This window comes from Cuculus canorus, chromosome 2, assembly GCF_017976375.1.
Source record: "Cuculus canorus isolate bCucCan1 chromosome 2, bCucCan1.pri, whole genome shotgun sequence".
NCBI classification, from domain to species: Eukaryota; Metazoa; Chordata; class Aves; order Cuculiformes; family Cuculidae; genus Cuculus; species Cuculus canorus.
Window position 1 is genome coordinate 86231520 of NC_071402.1, and position 21139 is coordinate 86252658.

At 36.8% G+C, this 21139-nt stretch overlaps 1 protein-coding gene across 1 annotated transcript in view; it reads right to left on the reverse strand.

Annotated features, from left to right (window-relative positions):
* The window catches only part of DROSHA (drosha ribonuclease III), a 77070-nt gene that overhangs the window by 20151 nt on the left and 35780 nt on the right, over positions 1-21139 (reverse strand). Inside the window, exons 16-24 of the mRNA XM_054057385.1 lie at positions 19300-19407; positions 15383-15490; positions 12764-12902; positions 12048-12108; positions 10086-10145; positions 8011-8110; positions 5085-5187; positions 3188-3258; positions 2031-2075 (exon numbers count right to left, since the gene is read on the reverse strand). Coding sequence (XP_053913360.1) covers positions 2031-2075; positions 3188-3258; positions 5085-5187; positions 8011-8110; positions 10086-10145; positions 12048-12108; positions 12764-12902; positions 15383-15490; positions 19300-19407 — 795 coding nt within the window. The remainder of the gene's footprint in view (positions 1-2030; positions 2076-3187; positions 3259-5084; positions 5188-8010; positions 8111-10085; positions 10146-12047; positions 12109-12763; positions 12903-15382; positions 15491-19299; positions 19408-21139) is intronic.

A 21139-nucleotide genomic window follows, 5' to 3' on the forward strand; every position in this document is an offset into this window, starting at 1 on the left:
TACACAGAATTTCATCTGCTTTTTTATTCCATAGTTAGTCAGCCTTGCATTCTTGCACTCAGATAGCAATTCTTCACTCTGCTGTCGTCCCTGCTACCCTGAATAATTTGGTATTGTCAACAAACTGCTATCTCACTGCTCATTCTCTTCCCTAAGCTGTCGATGCGAACAGCCTGTACTTTACGAAAGATCCCTAGGGAAATCTGCCAGTGATCTTCACCTCTTGTAAGTTGTGGTCATTTCACTCCTGTTCTCCATTTCTTAAGTTTCAGCCATTCCTTTGAATCTTGTAAAGACTGACAGTATTCAGTGGGGTTGGGTTTTTTTTCCTCCTCGTTTGTTGGTTTTTTTTAAAAAATACATTTTAAAATGCATTTCCTGAGTGCCATTCCAACGGCCTCTTAGGAAACTCAGCACGCATTGTCTCACACACACTCATCCGACACACTCATGTGACACACATGTCACAAGCTCTTTTGTCCTCCTCTGAAATTTCCTATTCATTTGTGAGGCAGGACTTGTCTTTAAATGTTAACTCTTTCTAAAGAGACCATATTTATCCAAGTGATTGCTATTTTTTTCATCACTATTTTTACTGACCTGACTACTGCCAAATAACAGGGTTACAGTCCTTCAGTTCTGTATATCTTACCCTGAGCTTTTATTTCTTTTTTAATTGGCATCTCATTTGCCATACCGTTATAGCAACTTTGAATAATTTTTAAAATGTAATTTTTCATGTTAGCTGTGCCTAAAGGCCAACCTGAGCAGCCTGATAAATTTTTGTCACACAAGTTAAGGCAGTGGCAAGAAATGATAAGCTGTGTATCCTGACTGTCTCCAAACTCCACGCAGAGTCCAAGTCTTCTCCGTGGAAGCAGAGATAAAGAGGTTAAAATAAAATAAGAAAAAAGAAAGGATTCTAAAGTAAGAATAATTTTATTGGGAGCTTGTGCCACCATGCAGGATAGCTGGTGCTGACTCTCAAAATTTTATCTTCCCATCAAGACTCTTTTCTATTTACATTCACAGACAGTTGGTCTTAAAAAATGCTTCATATGCACTGATCTGTTGCTGAAGATTTTGCTTACATTCCCACTGCAAGTTCTATACAAATATATGAGACAAATATATGAGACAGAGGCCTGAAGGCGCCCTTCTGCTGGATGGCTGCGCTCATAAAAAGATTCAAAGGAGCTGAACTGACTGCACAAAACATCAGAGATCTGGTTGGACAAATTAAACCTCTTAGATGTTCATACAATGCTGAACACCTTACTAACTGGATAACAATTTGAATACAGCTATTCTTGCAGGACCCCTGCACACTTGGAAAATGCTTCCATGCTTACTGTGAAGACAAGGAACTACAGCGCAGAGGCTCTATAACTTGTTCTAGGTTTCCCCTTTAATTCAGTCAGGAATGAAGGTCTAGGAAATCATTCTCCCAACTTTCAGCCCTGCGAACTAACAAATTGTGAACTTGTATCCTCCAATACATGCAAGATAAATTAGCCCCCATACAGTTCCACAATTTCAGTGTTTACTTAGCATTAACGCTACCAGAATCAATGAAACAATTGTGCCATCATTGTGCACATGCACATACACAATTCAGAATCACATTAATTCCATTCAACTAAATGTGCTTTCCTACTATTAAGGAAAATTATTATTTCAGTCTTAATTCCAGGCTAACAAATAAATTGCTTTTGTACCCTTTTCCCTCCAGCTTCGAGAAGATGAATAAGAAGCCACCAAAATGTTACTTATCACTACGTTTATCGTATCAAAGCATGGTTATATATAAAACATGAGCCAAAGAAAGGTGAATGATTAATCCTCAGAGAGGCAGCAACTCACTATTTATACAAAAAAAACCCCAAAACCAAACACAAAGGCAATTATAGCTATTCCTTTGGCTACTTTTTAGCACAATTTCCAAGATGTCATTACAATAGAAACATACGGAAAAGCGACCCTGAAAATAAAACAGCTATGAAATTCATTACAGAAAGGGATACACTTACTTGGAGTGGGTGTAGTGGATAATTAAGCCATACATCCCGCAGGTCCTGCAAACATTGAGAAATGCCTTTAATGCTCAAGGGAGTCATTTAACAAATTCCACAGTACTAAATAAAATGTCATTACTTGAAATACTGAACTATTTCAGATGCTGACTCTGCTTATTGCAAATTCAATAGTGCTGGCAAACTAATTTTTAAAATCGTGTATTTGCTGTTCAAACTGCCTGTAGTTCTCCCAATTAGCCTGTGTCAAAGAGGTGGAAAAATCCTTGAACCAAATAAAAAGTGGTTAAAGGAAGAAAAAGATTTGTTTAAGCCTGAGGACTAACTTTATTTGCAAGTGCTCCTCAGTAGTAAGTTTGACTTCACCAAAGGCAAGGACTAAAAAGGAAAAAAAACCCCCACTTATTTTCTTCTATTCCATATAGGCTTCCTTCACTACAGGCACTGAGTGGCAAATAAACACTGAATTACAATAGGCTTTATATGTATTTTTTTTACAATTTTTTTTGTACTTTTATTTCTAATAAGCTTTGTCATTTCACAAACTCAGAGACTTTCAAGAAGTAAAAGACTCTAATTCTTCCCTTCACCACTGCCACAGCTGTCCACTGCTGTCCCAGCAGTACATACTGGTTCCTTCCCTTAGCCATTATAGGGCATAAATTCCAACTAACAGTGATCTAAGAGACAGTATGCAGCATAGATGAGATTTTAATTACGCAATTGGGTAAATGTTGGATGAAATACCCTGTATTTTTTCAAAGATACATTAAAACTTTTAGAGGTAGAATGATTTAATTCATGAAACAAGTATAGTGACTCTACATGTGCATCATTTCCCCAGAGCATGCTCTCTAAATCCACAGCACCCATCTCTGTTGTTAGAGCAGTACTTTGAATGGAAATCTGCAAGTTTCCCACGTTACTTACCCTTACGTAAGCCAATCAACAAACAGCACACCTGAAGAAACAACATAATCTTTTTGCCTGAACTAGTGCAGCTTGCTGTCCCAAACAGCTACGCTTCATTCAGGAACTAAGTACAACAGGTAATACTCCTGTTCATTTGTGATTGTCAAGTAAAACAGTAGACAGAAAATCATGTGTTGAGTTATATTTATAACAGAAATCAAATCACAGAAATAGATAAATACCTTGTCATTAAAGAGCAAACGTCCAAATAATTGCTTTGCTTCTTCTAGGCTCCCCTCTAGATAAACAGCTCCTGCACGAGAGGATCAATATGTCAAAATCATTACTACTCAGAATATTAGTAAGAAAAAGAAAGTCAAAGATTTTTGCCTTCTTTATCTCCAATACATTTATCTTTAAAAGTATGCTTTCTGTAACAATATCTAATTTTTTAGAAAATTTAAAGCACGTTAAACAGCAATATAAGTCAATGGTCATAAAATGCATGGAAAGCTCTAAAAAAGTAAAATCACTAATAGAAAATGATACATCCAAACAGCAAAGCTTAAAAAAAACAAACAGATCAGAATCAATTTATTTCCAAAAGTAGTTTCCAGTAATCAGCTAACTAATATGCAGATAGTGAAAGTCAATAAATACATTTCAATAGGTAGCAAATAATCTTATTTCCTCTGTACTTTCAACAACGTTATGTTATGCAACATAAATGATGTGTCAGGACTATTCAAAACCTCAATGTCTCCGCAGTATCACAATTATACATTTCCAAAATGGAAACTGCAGGTCAGTATCCTCAGTTTCTGGAGATTACGGTTTCGAGTTTGTTGGTTTCTTTTTTTTCTAAACTGCATACACAGCCCTCACCAGCCCTCTGCATCCCTATCAGTAATAAGCTCTGCAAAAAATGTGTTAGTATGTGTTAGTATACCATTTTTTTTGTGTGTACCATATAGACTCAGTATCTGCACAGGCACTTTAGAAATGCAGTATCAACATCTTGCCCTTTGATACTCTTTACAGGAGGGCTTCTGAAAACCTTGAACTAGTTCTTGTAAGCACAGCTGTATTAAAGCAAAGGGAATGCATAGCTACATGAAGAACACAGAGAGAGAGAGAGAGAGTCGATGTCCCCACCTACAGGGAGAACATGGTTCACCTTGCTGTATCCTCCTCTCCTCTCTTTCCTTTTAATTCATCACTAGGTCAACTACTTTCTTGGGATGCTTTGGAGAACAGTTTGGGGGTTTATAAGACTATCTTGCCAGAGGCGTATTATGAGAGCACAGAATTTCAAACAGGTTCTTGGCAGCCTGCTTATACCTTGCGTTATTATTTCCAACACAGGGAAAAAGCACCATACTTTTACAAAGGTTCTCAAGCTCCAAACCCCACCTATACTTTTACAGTCCCTTTACAGGCTCCCATATTTTAGCAACGGCCCTGACAAAATCTTATTGCTCAATTAACTTTGCAAACAGCTTTGAATTGGTGGTTAAACAGCAAGCCTGCTCTGTCAGTAAATCTCAGTGCTTGCCAAATAGTCCTCACCACTACATCCTAGACAAGCTGAAGGATATGAAGAAAGCCACAGATACATATCTAGTGCTCTTTTTCTGTTTGTTTCTTTCTTTGTTTTTTAAATTAAAGATCAAAGCACTCATGGAAAGCAAAACAGAGTTAAAAAGAAAACTCCTGATTCCTTGATAAGATGAAATGCAATTTGGCCCCAGTGAGTCTGCTCTTTTCCTGCCAGGCCATTGTGATTGAGCTATATTTCCCAGATGACTGCGGGTGGTACGCCGTTGTGGCGCATGAGAGGAGGTGCTTGGCAGTGACGGATAGAAGTTCTGCACCACAATGGTATGAAATGGGTGCGACCTTCATGGGAGGCGGGATATGGAAAATGAGATTTTAATTGTATTACTGCATGCTTATCATGTTATACATGCAGCGCACATGTAGGAGATGAGAAGAGACGAAGAAGATTTAATAAGCTTTACTACTGCCTACCATTACTAACACTACTCAACACAGACCCACATCTCCATCACAGTCAGGGTGGCATATAGCAGTACTAAAAAACATAACTGTCTGCACACACAAATACATATGCTTTACCGATTAGGGCTTCAAAGCAGTTGGCCATGGCATGGCGGAGATCCGATTCCCTGCAAAGGTCTGGACCATGAGCATAAAGCATGAATCGATCTAGTTCCAGCTTCTGCAGAATACGTATAAAGAGGCTTTAGAAGTACAGGAGTACAAGTTACAGTCACTAAAGTCCAATTACACTATTATTACGAAGCAAGGGCATTTGAGAGAAATTTAAAGCTTTTCTCCATAGTTTCAGTTCAGACATAGGCTAAAATGAAAAGACTTCATATTTGTTTATCAGAGGCAAGCAGCTAAAGTGTAATAGAATGGAAAAGCTAGGAATCATCAAACCAAATTGTCAAAGGAAGCCAGATCAAAAAACCACCATTTTTCTGGAACAGGCTGCCTAGCAAAGTTGCAGATGCCCCACCCCTGGACGTGTTTAAAGCCAGGCTGAATGGGGCCTTGGGCAGCCTGATCTAGTGGGATGTCCCTGCCCGTGGCAGGGGGTTTGGAACTAGATGATCTTTAAGGCCCCTTCCAACCCAAACCATTCTATGATTCTACCAGGGAGATTTAGGAATGAATTCAAGAGAAAGACTGAGGGCATTATAGAAAAACAGTCTGATATAGGCTGGTTAGTGCGATATGCTGTGTTTTTTGCTAGTAGTTTGCCCTCATATGATTTGCCTTCACAAGTGCCAAAGGGGACATTCAAAGGGAGAGGAGTTAACACAGAGGAAAAAGGATTTTGCTTTCAACAAAAAAATAAAGTTCAACAGTGAGGAAAAGGAACTCTGGTAGACACAATGTAGTGAATATCTGGCTTTTTCCTTTAAGTGTCAACTGGTGGCAGTAACAAAAGCCTCTGGGCACTGCAAGCAGAAGACTGATATTTTAATCTGCAGTGCCACCTACCTTTCTTTTTCCTTTCAAATGTGTACCATTAACATTCATCTGTTGTATAAACCAAAGTTCTGCTTGCCAGTCAGGACCTCAAGTAGATATCAAGAGTCAGATATCTTATATAATATATGATAATTCTGCTACAGAAACGAGAGCAAGAGTTACTAGGTTTTCTTCTCCATCCTCCCTCAGTATTTGTAAAAGTGGAGAGTAAGTTGCTTGAGGTTGTGGTTTAGGCACATTTCAATTGGAAAAAAGGAGTCTTCCGTTTCTAACAAATGAGAGTCTATTCACTGCTCCAGAACCCAAGGAATTACCACTTACAACGTTCCACTGTACAGTCCAGGGAGCGTTTGTTAAAGTCAGCATGAAAGTGGAACATTAGTCAGTCTATATAAAATTTAAACTTCCTAAAGATTATTGTAATTTCTTCACATTAGCTGGTGTTGTTTCCGTGTTGGTGTGTGTCCTCTCCTCCATTAGCTTCTCTCCATTTTTGGAGCTTGCATTCAGCATATTTTGCATCTGTTTTGCCTCTCAGTTTTGATCATAACACGTTTCAGATTATTTTTAAAATTTCTGCTATAACGTCTCTTAGAAGCTACAGAAATTTATCATTTGAGCCTCAATTAAAACAGCATTCATTCCACATGCATAAGAGAAGCTGAGGAGCTGAGAATTATATTGAGGAAGTAAACTGAATGCAACATGACACTGCAGGGGATAATTAAAGGGAATGAAACCAGGAAGGTCATGCAGGATATACAAGAAAAAAAAAAAAAGTTACGTTGGGAAATCAGGAATAAATAGATATATAATATTTACAGTTGAATCTAATAAAAATAAACACAGTTTAAAATTTTTTGCAATGAAAATTTTCAAGAGTTGTCCATGCACAGCAATAAAGGCTGTGAACAGAACTTTAGGAGTATATGAGCTTTCCTGATACAGGTTTCAAAGTAATAACATGAATTCAAATGTCAGGTAATTCAATACCATATTTGTAAACAAACCCCTGATTTGAAACATTTCAATCAATTTATGCTTATCTAGATCAGTAAAGAAAGCTTTGGAAGAAAATGATTGTGTTGACTCCCTATCCTATGTCTCTTCTGAGAGCTAAGCTAAAAGATGACGTGTTAGAAATCATGCAGTTTTTTCCAAAATCTTGAGATTGGATATGCTTATTTAAATCAATGCATGAATACGAACACAGGAGATTAAAAGGGCACTTGAAATCTATCAGCAGTACACACCGGACATGTGTACGCACACGTGTGCATTCACAGCTTAATACATTACATCACTAATGCTCAGACTGTTTTTTAAAAAAAACATGCTAGCCAAATCAAATACCTCTAAGGAAATACCAAATTATCTATGAACAGAGACTTAATCAACTTTCTGTATCATACTTCTCTCCCCCAGTATCGTGTAGAAATGTAAAAAGGCTCTGTCATTCACAGAATTAAATGAAATAAAATTCAGAAACGTCTCAGTTTTTCCCACAAGGTAATACAACTTCTCACCAAAAGCCTTTCTAACGTACTTCTCTTTCACAGCTCACAGCAAATCTAAAAATGACTGCCTAGGTTAGGGGATCAGACAAAGCCATTTTTTCAGCACTTCCTCTACACTTGCTGCTATGTTCTCCCTACATATTCCAGCAGGAAGTCCTTTTATAAGCAACCAGCTTGTTTCCTTTTCTGCACTAAATTTCTACTATTAGCTTAATTAAAAGTAAATTTAAAAGGTAATTTAAAGGTAAATACAGTCATATTCTCGTCATAAGCACCGTAAAAACTTATCTTTCTGCCTGCAAAAATTACTCCTCCTAAAAACACGCTTTGGAGAAAACACCAAGTCCTACATAATTTTTAAAATCTGTTTTCAATAGTCAAGAGAGTTCCTGTTTCCCAAAGCTTGTACACAAAACACAGTAAATGCACTGATATTCAAAGCAGGCAGATCCCTCAACAAGCAATCCATTCACTGATACTATCTTAGCTATGGATGTCAAATACAGAGGTGTATGAAACTTTACCTTAGCCAGCATGGCCAAGTGTTGGTTCTGTACAATGGCAGTGCGGTATGTAGCTAATCCTCCTTCCTCCAGAGTGGGAAACAGGTAGTACAAGTGGACACTGGCAAAACAAAAATCAAATCAAACGCTGTCAGCATTTGGTTAAAGATGAACCTCTAGGGAACAGCGCCCTTCCCTTCACAACGTGGCAACTCAGCTTGAAGTAAGGTAAAGAAACAAACATTAAAACAATGCTCCATAATATTTGACCAGATAGCACTGGCAGCAGAGGAGGAAGAGTGCTGTTTCTCTACTAGGCAGCAGATAATCTCTAAATCCCTGCAATGAAATGCACTTTGCTCACAGGCAAGTTTCTAACTTAGCAGCAGCAGCAGGTTCAGCAAGGTTGATACCTAGAGGATGCTGAGGAATAGAGCACCAGGGAACCATCAGCCTTGAGAAACTCCATGCCACAGGTGTACAGAGCTTTAAGATGATACTAGTGACCACCATTCAGGATATTTGTTTCACAAGTTTCTTGCAGTACTTTAACAGATGCTAATGAAGCCAAAGAATGCAACTCAACAACCTGTATTTACTGAATGTGTGAAGTCATTAGTATCACAGAAAAAAAAAGAATTAGTAAAACTCACTGGCTTTCAACTGCCTTTAACAATATTTGTCATCATGCAAGTAAGATATTTCAAAATCAGAAACAAAACAAGTAATTCAGTGATCCAACCAAGACCAGAGTAACAGATAAATTATTCTGAATATCTTCCATTTATGATATGGAATATAATAGGTTAGTATCAGTGGTGAAATATATATATTACTACCTAACCCATGTCAGAAAGTAGTTAATACAGAGAGGGTTTTCAACATTCCACAAGTAAGACAGTGGATGGCTCTAATTATTAAAGTATTTTATTAACCTGGCACACAGGGAGAAAAATGTAGATGGATGCAAGATTATTTAAGGACCAAAATTGCTTTAAAACTTAGAAGCAATCTAATTAAGCATCATAATTCACAAAAGTGGAGACCTAAAGTCAAGAGAGCTAGGAAAAAAAAATCAGACTTAAATATGTGCTTACATGCTCTACTGAACAGAAATATAACTCAAATTTTATCTGAATTGTGAAAAAAAGTTAGCTCAGAAAGCCAACTGATGGTTGATGAACAATGACAATGAAAAATGCAAGACATTTTAATCAACAAGTCTTTCAACTTATCAGCCTGTACTGTTGTATAAGAGAAAAGGCCATTGCTTTTAAGGGCAGCGGAGACCTTTATAGACGAACAGCTTTTAATACTAAGTAGCTTAATGGCTGGTAGAGGCTAGTAGATAAGATATAAGAGCAGCTTTGTTATTCATATAACAAAATTGCTTAAAGAGAAGCTTTACAGTAAACAAGACTAGTCCCCTATTTAAAACAGTGGAACAAAGTAGCTGAAAATGGATTGTAATCTTTACTTTGTGCAAACTGCCTGCGTCTAATACCCAGGTAAGAGAGGCCAGTGGAGGTAACTGATAATATCCCTGTATTGTTCACTGATTTCAGAATATTTAAACCAGACAAAAAACTGGAGCAATTTTTGATGAATCCCGTTTTCTTGTTATTACTACCAAACAAATTACATTTGTGCTCAACTATTTTATTTACATACAGACATTATGCAAACTACAGTCCTAATAACTGGAAATAAAAGAACTGCAACACATTCAATGTTACCAATAAATGCTTTTCACTTGCAACAAGAGAAAGACAACCCATGGAAACAAAATGGAATGGAAGAAAAATGTTTGTCCTTTAAAAAAAGGCATACAAAGTTCAACTTGTCTGGAGCTGAATAATGTCTAACCCAAATCAACTTAAAATTGCACTCCATGCTTTTCATTTTGTAATTTTCCTTGTTGATTCACCAGCACTGAAGGAATTTTCAAAAGAGCTGTCTGCAGATGTGCCACTCAAAATACTAGGCAGGGCTGCAAACACACACAGTCATAGAGGAGACACTGCAAAATCTTAATAAGCTCAACTGTATGACAATAACATACAAAGATGAGGACTTTTGAAGAATTCCCTATTTACCTTGTTAAGAACTCCACCACAGCATCTCCCAGAAATTCTAAACGCTCGTTGTGGTTAATCCTGGAAAAAGCATTTTAAGGGTTACTATCAGATAAGCATCACATGCTGGTAATTTCCACAATTCAATTAAAATAGAAGAAATCAGAGTTGACAAATTATGATTCTATGGTTCTATGAAATCAGAGTTGATTGCTCAACAACAGTTACAGACATTCATGCAGCCTCCCTCACCCTCTCTGGGTTACAATCCTTACCAAAACAGACTAACAAATACTTGGATCTTGAAACTCAGGACTACAGCACCACTTTTGAATTTTTAATTGTTCCATTCCGACCTGCTGTTGGAACTTAACAAATGGAGAAAGGAAACAGTATCGTTGATTAGCATTGAGGTCGGGTTTCTTTGTCTGTCCACAGGTGACTGGAACAAACTGCCTGTCTTCAGTCTTGTGTATGCAACTAGGGAAGTGCAGGTAATTAACATCAACACCTGTAGGGTTTGATGACTCTGCAACAGATTCATTGGTATGGCAGAGCTTACAAGTAAGTACTTTCATTTTTCATAGCACTTTTAAATGCCCTCTTTTCTGCAACTTCCTTTGAGCTTAAAAGAAAAAAATTGCTGTACCAGAAGATGCATTCAAAGATGCCATTAAACTAGTAGAATCTTATATTTCCTGTGTTTTCCTTTTCTTCTATCATTCCTCATGATCTTCCTTTGTTTTGCATAAAGTTGTGTTTCCTCCAAGCTCTCTGCCTGCTTATATAACAAAGGACTAACAGGACACAGCACGTGAGTGAGTGACTTTGTCCTTGAATATATACAAATTTCTGCTCTATACATCAAAGCATAAAAGGAGCATTATTTTTAGTTCACACGATTGTAATAGAATCAAGGCCATTGACACAGGATTTTTTTTTTTAATCCACAAGATCCTTCTCAAGTGTTTGTCAGCTTTTATTGTAATTTGCACTCCCTCAATAATTATATTATTAATTTAATTTCTGAAACAGCAGCCCTTTGTTACAGGCTGAAAGTATCCAAGTACCTCTGCTGTGTAAAACAGCAAAATTTAAGTAAAACTACAAGTCCTCTGTGTAGCACCACAGCAGAAAACACATATCCTTCAGAAGTGGGATTTTATATTTGTGTGTGATTCTATGAGGATTAATGCAATTTAGCCTTATCTCACAGTATCTGAAATAAGCTTGAGGCTGACTCTCAAAGAAAAGGACACAGTTCTCCCATTCCCGAGCTTCTTCCAATATTATGGCTCTTAAAAGACCCAGTTATGGCACTAGTTAACAAAAACACACTCTGCCTTCTAGTTCACACATTTAGGAGATTTCAAATGCAGCTGTTTCTTGCTTTAGCCCTAGAAGCATTGTTTATTCTCTTTGGCTAACTATGGTGCCTGTGACTATAAACCACATCTTAAACATTATTTATTTGCGCAGGATTCTTAGTGTTCATTTAAGGATTATTACATTACAACATTTATGTTTTTTGCATATGCCTTTAAATTGAACCAGTAAATTGGTGAAGCTCAGGTTCAGTATCACTCTCATGTTAACAAGGGTGTCATGCCAAGAAGGTGCTACCGTGAGAAAACATAAGAGAGAATCTAATTTACAGCAATGATAATGACACCAACAATTCTTATTTTTTATTCTGCAGAAATCAAAAAGAGAGCCTTTTAGTTCTCTCCACTTCAAGGATAAAAAAAAGTGAAAGAATTATCTGTTAAAACCTTTCTCATGAGTTTTCCGCAGGCATGACCAAACATTTACTATGTCCCTGTTAACAGAGGTTCAGCACATCTTCATAATATAAAAGTCAATTCAAAATGGCTTTTCATTTCAACTATTTGCCAGAGCTGTTGCTGACAGTAAGTTGGTTGTTTCTATTAAACATCTTCCTCTGCAACAGCTTCACTACCTGAGAAAAGTTATCTTCATTACCTGGAAGGAGCTGGATCATCCTGTCCCAAACGGGACATGATATTTATCAGGGTGTTTATCCCTAGAAATATAAACAACACACTATTAAAGAATCAACCAGTAATTCAATTTGAATAAGTTTAGAAAATAATTACTCAAAATACTACTTTGTAATTGCTGTACACAAGATCATTCTGTTATTTAAAGGCTTTACTTACAGCAAGTATAATTCTTACAAATGCTTTCTGCCTAACTGACCACAGTTCCATTACAATATTATTGCATTTTTGCATTGAGACAGATAAAAATATCACCTTAGCATGAAAAAGACATTCCAAACATTACATAAACAATAAATAATTTACTTTGTTACAGCTAAATATACTTTTAAGGGGTAAGGAATATCCTGCAGCGGACAGACCACATATTTTCACATTAATAAGGCACTTCTACAAAATATCCTCCAGTTTGCCCACCATGTTAAGCAACAAATTATAAAAAAATACTTGCCAAAACCTAAAGAAAATACATCCTCCCATTTATTATCTTTGCTTTGTCTCAGCTCTTGTTGACTAATTTGCAAAATCCAGTCTTGTAGAAAGATCTCACTAGTGTCTTTATAACCATTGAAGGGATGTCTCAAAAGAACAATGGCCAACAAAATAATAATGCACAAAAGCTTTTCTTACTATTTAAGTGTGAACTGGGAGAAAAATGGTAACGGTGTAACAGCATACCTTTTTTTCTCATGTGCATATGGTGAACTTTTCTATCTCCATACTTTGGCTGTCGAATCCCACAGTTGGATAAGGAATTTCTGGCATGATCTGGATTCATTCCAAAGTTTAAGTGATGGCTTGGATGAGTCATGGCAAGCTATAATATAGCATATACAAGAAAAAAAAAGACTTAAATGTTTTTTTGCAAATATAAGAAAAGAACTGGTAGCTAATAATTGTAGCCTTTCTTCAAACTGAAAAATAACAAAGTGATGTCGTCAATTAGCAGCTTGGTTCCAGCAATTTAAAGGCAGGATGTACTATTTCAGATGTCAGAAATACGCAACATTTATGCCCAATCATCAGTTTAACTAATTAACTTTCAGCAGTTTTTTTCCTTCAAAGAAAAAATTAGTTTAGAAGAGAAAACACATGAACTGACAATTTGCCCCTAAGAGTTTTGCCTAACAGGTTGGCTGACTTGATTTTGATACATTTGCTTATTTAAACTTATATTCACTCTAACATTGCTGCATAAATATTCACGTTAAAAATATGAAAAACTGAAAGAGCGTCTCAACCACTCACATATTTGATTTAGATTATCGAAATATCTACGAAACTCTCCTACTTCAAAAAAAGAACCAACAACAAACAAGTATATTATCTCTGGCATGGTTATTCACAGAAGAACTCTTTCTCTCATGACTATACAGGACCACTCCAACTGGAAGTGAACATCAATAGCAGGATTGGTCTTCTGTTTTATAATTGTACCATATAGCATAATCAAAAACTTACTCTGCTGCTGACACCACTACTACAAAAATGGCAGCAGTAAATACTACTACAGCTAGCTTTTATGACTCCATCCCGCAAACTCATGTATTTTCTCTTTCTTTACACATACAGACCTAAAAATATTATGCAAGTACAAATGTATGTGTACGCACGCCTTATATATAAAGCAAGAGATATATTGACAAATTCAGGCTACAGAAAGTTACTTCTGAATACTTGCAGGAGTGGTGCTGCAAGCTGTGAGCAAAGACATTCCAGTACTTCACTCCAACACTCTCTGTGGCTTTCCAAACAGGACACTTAGAGAAGTTTAATTATTTTAGAGACTAAAATTACATTTAATCAACAACAAGAACTTTCTCCATGTCCTTTCTAATTCCTCAATAATATTAATAACTTGGTCATAATTGCATTCTCAATTTCTGCTCTATCTAAATTGGATGGCACATTGCAACTTCTTTGAATAGCTAAATTAGTATAATCTTTCTTGCCTAGTCTGTACTTTAAAAAAAATACATCATGATAAAACAGGTGAAAAATCAATGTAAAATTATACATCTAATATTGCCTGTGCTTAAGTAGGTGACTGATGCTATATACATTTTTAAAAAGCTCTTTCTTTTCTGGAACAAGTTTGTAGATTTTAAATAAATGTGCACAGTGATCAAGTGTTAAAAAGTACTTTCATTATCACTAAATATTAACACTAACTTGACTAACTAGTCACTAACAGTGACTAACACTGACACACTTGATTTTATGCTTTTTCCCTTTTTGATTGCAATTTGCTTTTCGGTTTGTGTGTTTGGGTCTCAACACTTTGAGGACTTCCATCACTGCACTTTTATCTTTCATATTAAAACTAAAGTAGCCTGTGAACAACCAAATCCTACGGGATGCTCAATATTTAATGTAGCTTTCAGTACAACAGAGCCCGGAAAACAGCTTCTAGAAAACAGAGATGCTATGAGAAAAGATTTCTCTGTAAAACTCTGCTTCAAATAGTTTGGGAGTAAATCTCCCTAAACATACATAAACCGCATGTTTTGAACTTAGAGAAAATTAACCTTTTTCACCCCCAGTCAGTGGAGAGAGAGAGGATGCTTATTTCAGGGGTAAATCAAAAGAAGTTTCCATTTCCCTTCAATAACTTTAGAAAAAAAAGTAAGGGGAAGGGGGCCACCATGCTAAGACTCTGCATTCTGGAGCTGATCAGTTCCAAATATACGCTAACATAAATGACTGGTAATGTGACACGGATGCATTTTAAAAAAAATAAGAAATTCTCCTCTCTGGTTCTTGCTCTTGTTTGCAAATGCAGAAATGTCATTGTATGCTTGTAGAAATCAAGAGCTGAACAGAGGTTTGTAAACTCCTTTTCAGTAGCTATTAATGCAAAATTAAAAGGCAATGCTTAAGTTATCCTTCTTGGTAGAACAGAAAGAAAGAAGCAAGACATGTATGCTCATCTTCAGAATAACACTGTACTCTTCATAAATACCTATAAAAAGAAATTATAGGGAAATAATGAGTAATGTACCTGACAGTCTTTTCGGTAGGCATATTTTTGTCTTTTTACGCATTACATGCAAATCCAGACCTACCACTGGAGAAAAGGTAGGTGTATGCCTACATGCACAACAGATGTTTCTATTTAGAAGTCTCTCGGGACAACAGAAACTTTTGAAGATCTGCAGTGCAAATAATCAACTACTTTCAAGCTATGGCAATGCAGTACATTTCTCAAGTTTGTACAGCAGGCAGGATTATGGATAAACACAATAATATCAGGAAGACAAACCAGCAATAAGTTTATTATTTTTTTTCATATCTTACCTGCAGCAAGCACCTATCTTGAAAAGTGTAGCCTATCAATTTGTCCAAATGCATCAGACATTGATGGTAGCGGACATGGTGGGTGAGGACAGGAAGCATCATTGCATGCTAGAAAACAATTGCAATAATAAGGAAATGCATTCAACTTCACTGCACAAAGTACTCAGTTGACTGAGCTATAAATACAAACATTTTCAATTTGTCACAACACTGATTTTTACTGGTTTGGTTTAAGTGAGAAAAAAACCATCATGGTTTCCCAAACTTTATCATCAAAGCACTTAATTAAATCAGATTCGTCCATCTCCATTATCACAATGGGGACACAGACCCACTAAGACTAACTAACTAACTAAATAAATACATAAAACCAGTCTTCTACTTAAGTATTTCATTTCCATCTAAGGAAAGATTAAGGGCTTTTTGAAAAGCTGTAGTCTGGCATTTCCTGGCAGAATGTGCTAAAAAATATCAGAAAGTTTGCTGTTTGATCATCTTGGAAACAGAAAATGTTTTTCTGTGGGGGAAAATTTCAATTAAAAAAAAACCCCAAAACCTCTATTTTGCGACAATGAAAGTCTCCCTCTTTCAGCGTTTTAAAGTAGGAATTTACAACAATATTGTCTTTGGACAGATTTGGGTTGAAATAAACAAGTAGTACAGTTTAACAGTACAGTAGTACAGCAAGTTCAAAATTAAAATTAAAAATCTTGCATAAGAATGATAAGTAGAAGCTGTAGAAGAAGAATCAGTATTTAAATAATTTTATGCAGATGACCATTTCTGTGACACTGAGATCAAATTTCTATTCTTCTAATCATTCCTATTAGTGACATGACATGAATGTATTCAAAAGAATGCTGCATTTTAAGGGAGTCAAAATCTGAAGGCTATCACTATTAATTTCAGAAGGAGAAATATGTAGATAAGCGTATAGTGTAGAAAGATGCAAGAAAAACAAGTATAAAATGCAGATCGTGTATAATTTATGGAATAAATGATGTTATGGATTTTTGCATGTCATTAAAGAAAGAACAGCAGAAAACACAAACTGGTGAATGTTATAAGATTGAGAAGTTAAGAATAACTAACAGAAGTATTTTCTTTTTCAGTAAAAGACTGCAAATCCTGAGAACTAAGCAATGCGTGGAACGTAATCATAGAATCAGAATTATTTAGTTTGGGAAAGGCCTTTAAGATCATCAAGCCAAACTGTAAACCTGACACTGCCAAACCACGATTAAATTGTGTCTATAAGCACTACATCTACACATCTCTTAAATACCTACATGGATGGTGACTCCACTACTTCCCCGTGCAACCTCTTCCAATGCTTGACAACCCTTTTGTGGTAAAGAAATTTTTCCTAATATCCAGTCTAAACCTCCCCTGATGCAGCCTAAAGTCATTTCCTCTCGTCCTATCACTTGTTACTTTGGAGAAGAGCAGCCACCTGCTTCCCTGCCTGTATGTTCCACTATACTAGTCAGAGAGTCCCTCAAGCAAGTTTGAATATTCTTTACACAAATACATGTGGCCATAAGTTTGAAGACTGAACTATAAAGTTTCAGATCTTTATCAGTTGTAGTGCAGTGAATGAGGAATTGACATCTCCCTGGAAGCACAAAGGCCTTTAATTTGATTCTTGCAATTATATTGACAAAGTGCAACTTTCATGGTACTAAATACTTGATTGATTCAATTAAAGCGTGTCATGTTGGATTATAGCTATTTGATGTTTCTGATGTTTTATGAATGTACCTCTTTATAAGAAAATAAAATATATATTTTAAAAGTTGTATTACCCTAAAGAATGTCTAGTGATTTAAAAAAAAAAAAAAAAGCCTTCTGAAACCATACAGCCACAGGAGTTATCTCCTGGAGTAATCCAGGGGTGACGTTAGTAATTACATCTGGTTATAAACATACAAGTTACTTTTTTTTCCTGTTTTTAAATATATGTGATTTTAACAGTGCTGCATGTTCTCATCTTGCTTTCGCTTGCATGGCAAAGCACAGGCTCTCTCAAGCTAGTGCTACCATACTCCAGGCTGGCAGACTGTCCTGACCCAAAGCTACTAAGAACTACCAGATAAGCTGAAATATTTTGAAACGCATCATTTCTCTCCTCAACCTGAACAGCTGTTCATGACAGACCAGCAACAATGCAGGCAATAATGGGGGAGTGGATGGTATCTTTTCAGCATGGCCCCATCCTGCCAGACTAAATAGTAAGTACTGCCCAACTTAGTGGCCAAGTGATACAGCTCACCTACAGGATAACTTCAAACGAGCCTGGCAGACACAGCCATTTTACACTTTTGGAACATTTCACTCACCCTTTTTCCTCCCTCTGCAAGTGGTTCATTTCTGAGACTGCAAAGACCTGCGCCATTACTGCTACATGGAACTTAGAGCAACTATAAGCTATTAGAGTGACTTAAAAGAGTTTCAGTCTTCTAAACTACAATGCTTTTAAAAGCATTAATTTTAAATCACTGCACTTTAGGTCTGCCCACAGAGTTGATTTATGTGTATTTAGTTTTAGTCTTCTTTAATCTGGAAAAAAAGCATCTAGAAACAGCAGCAATCTTTCATTTTACAGACATACATTTTGCCTACTCTTGGCCTCTCAAAGAAATCAAATCAAAGAACCTTCATACCAGAATCAGCTGATTTAGATGTTACGGCTGCAGATGGGCACAAAAACATGAAACAGATTTACTTTCATCATTCTTTGGTGTTTTGCTGTCCTTCAACAACAAAACAGAACAGGAATATCCATGAAGACATTAAGAGATGAATCACAGAATACATTACGAATAACACTGAAGTGTTTCAAAGCTCCTAAATTAGGAATTTAAACTGTTTACTTAACCTGTAAAAACAGATGCAACAAAAAATTAGAAAAGGGATGTAATTTTCCTCAGCTATGTGAGAAGATACTGTTCCACTATTCTCTTTCTTCGACTTCAGAAGCAATAGTAAAATCACAAGAAGTGTTTCAGACACAGGAAAAGCAGTTTTACTTATTAGCATTTCTCTCCAGTTCAAATTTCCCCTTTGGCCTTCCCAGACTTCTTGGATACAATGAGATTTCTACCTATATCTTTGCCTAGCAACCGCTGAAGTTTATACTTCACACCGTTAAGTTAATATTAAACTGTAAGCAATTAATTCTTAAATAACATCTTCAAAGCAACAGCTAAAAAAATTGATGCTAGTATATCTTTAGTATATTTATTTGGCTGTTTTAACTACTTGAATTTTACTAATACAATAATATATAAAAAATGCACTTATTTTTCTTGTAGCACAAAGTTGGTGGCTGCCAACTGCTTCACAATAGGATCTGGCAGAGGTCTGTAGCTGTGAGATGTCATGCGTACAAAACAGTATCTGAAAGATATCTTCCTACAGAGGATCACCCGTTTTAACCCCAAAGTTAGTCATGGTGGGTTGTTTTTTTATTTCTTTTCTTTCAAGTAAAAAGATACTTCTTCACTCTGCACTGTAAAATTGTTAAAATTAAAAAAAAAATCTAAATATAAAAATATATTAAAATTCTGAAAATCAGCCCAGCTGATGGATGAAGAAGGCTTGCAGTATCACATTAGACTCAACATTTCACTAACTTCCAGCCTCAAGCTGGCTATTCCTACCACTAACTTACCAGTGCTAGTTACCTGTGCTAACTAACCAGTGGCAAGAAAACTAAAATTTTGAAATAACTTTTTTGTGTGTGTGGATGGAGTGGATAGGACACTCGAATAATTCCCTAAATCAATAGATCTTACTGAGGCAAATTTATTCATTTCTATTTGGTTCTTCAGCCTAGAAAGACAGTCAACTTTGCAAAAGGTAAATGGCAGCTATCAAGAAAGAAAATATATCAGACATCTCTGAGGTTTGGTTACCTGGCAGACATCAGAGCGTATTCCTGTTTTCCAGAATCCCTGGCTACTCAACTCAACAGTCACTTCACGTCTCATTGTGTTCTTCTGACGAATTTTCTGCAGCGCTTCCTAGACAGGGAGAGGGAGCACAACTCCTGTGAAGAACTTTCTACAACAAAGCAGTACCAAGGCACACACGATTGCGTTCACAATACGCGGTTAAGGTTTGGTTTCAGTGAGCAGTTTCTAAGACTAGTCCAAATCCTGTAACTACCAGCTGCAGATCGTGGTGGATGCATTGGAATACAATGTAGACAGAGGACTTTGGTAGACTGAGAACAAAGTTGACTACACTTTTTACTGCAAATGGCAGAATAAACCAGCCCAACTCACGCATCCAAGATGATTCTTAAGTAAGCAAGTTAAGGTCCTAATAATGAAAGAAAAACAAGTTCTTAATTCAAGACCGTCACCAGGACTACTTCTAGTTTGAAGCATTTAGTGGGAGTAAAACAGACTAGTTCCTGTTCAACACTGTCAGTGCACTCGGTCTGGGAAAGACGTCAGTGTTGACTAGTCTTCAAGCCTGTTATGGTGACAATTACCGATATTGTTTCAATTAAATATTTTTTTTAAAAAAAAAAAAACTGGTTTGCCTTGACCACTGGATGTTTAGTGTTGTGTAAACAGTTGGTTTCTCTCCAGAAAATATGAAAGTGACAGAATCATTAAAAGGTTCTTCCAGAATCATTAAAAGAAAATATTTTCTGCAAAAATGGAAGGAAAGAATACCAGCTGAAAGAAATCATTCCTGGATCAGGATGTCCTGGTTGCAATACTACAAAGCCTCTGGGTTATGCAAGCTCCCCAAACAGCATGCACTGATGGCAAAGACTCCCTCAGTGATCTTCCTTCTTCAGTGCACGAAACTTTTTAAACAAAAAAGTTTCCCCTCCACCCTCTCCTTCTTTCCACTACAGAGCACTTGCTCAAAGCCATCTCTTCCTAGCTTCCAGTCTGAAGCCAGTGAGCACGTCTGGGCAGGAATGGGCTCTGTCTCCTGTTCGGCAGAGACTCACACAGTGGTTCCAAGAGGTGCATCTACCCAGATGCAGATTCATCAAACCTCAGACATCTCAATACTAAGGTGTCTAGGGTAGGAGGCTAGTTAGCCCTGTCTCCTTTTATATTCAATGAAGGGGATAAATGGCTTCAAAAACGCATTTCTCTCTCCACTGACTTCAAAGTGAGCCTTCAGGTCCCAATTTATGCACCTGCTGTAAATGCTTGAAGTTAGGTTAGAGGAATCAAGCCCCCAAGCATGACCTTGTCACAAACAGTAACATCACACAATCTCATAGTAGCGAATGACTGATGGCAAAAGGAATGGAGAAGCTTACAGCACTGTATCCCTTTTGCATTGTCTAAAATTTGCATTTTGAAGCTGTGTCATCTGGTGCTTTCTGAAACAGGTACTACAGTGTCCGCTAAACCTAGCTGTACTTTCAGGCTGACTCGCTCAGGGGCACCCCACTGTTAGTCATAATATATGAATAATAATCTTTAAAAGCCCATGTACCAGTCCAGTGTAGCCCTAGAGCTCATTCTAGGTTACTGACACATTAATTGGCAAAATGCATAGATTATCCTCGTATAAAGCTTCTGCTTCAGGCCTGTAAGCCTCTCAGACGGCAGACAACTACCTGATAAGCCCATTATCCCAGATAATACAGCCTAGAAACAGAAAATCAGCACACCACACAGTAAGTGATAAATACCAAAGGAGGCTTTCATCTTTTGAAGCAAAACACAATCACCCCCCTACATCCAATCCACTACGATTGTACAAATAAGTCGTCCA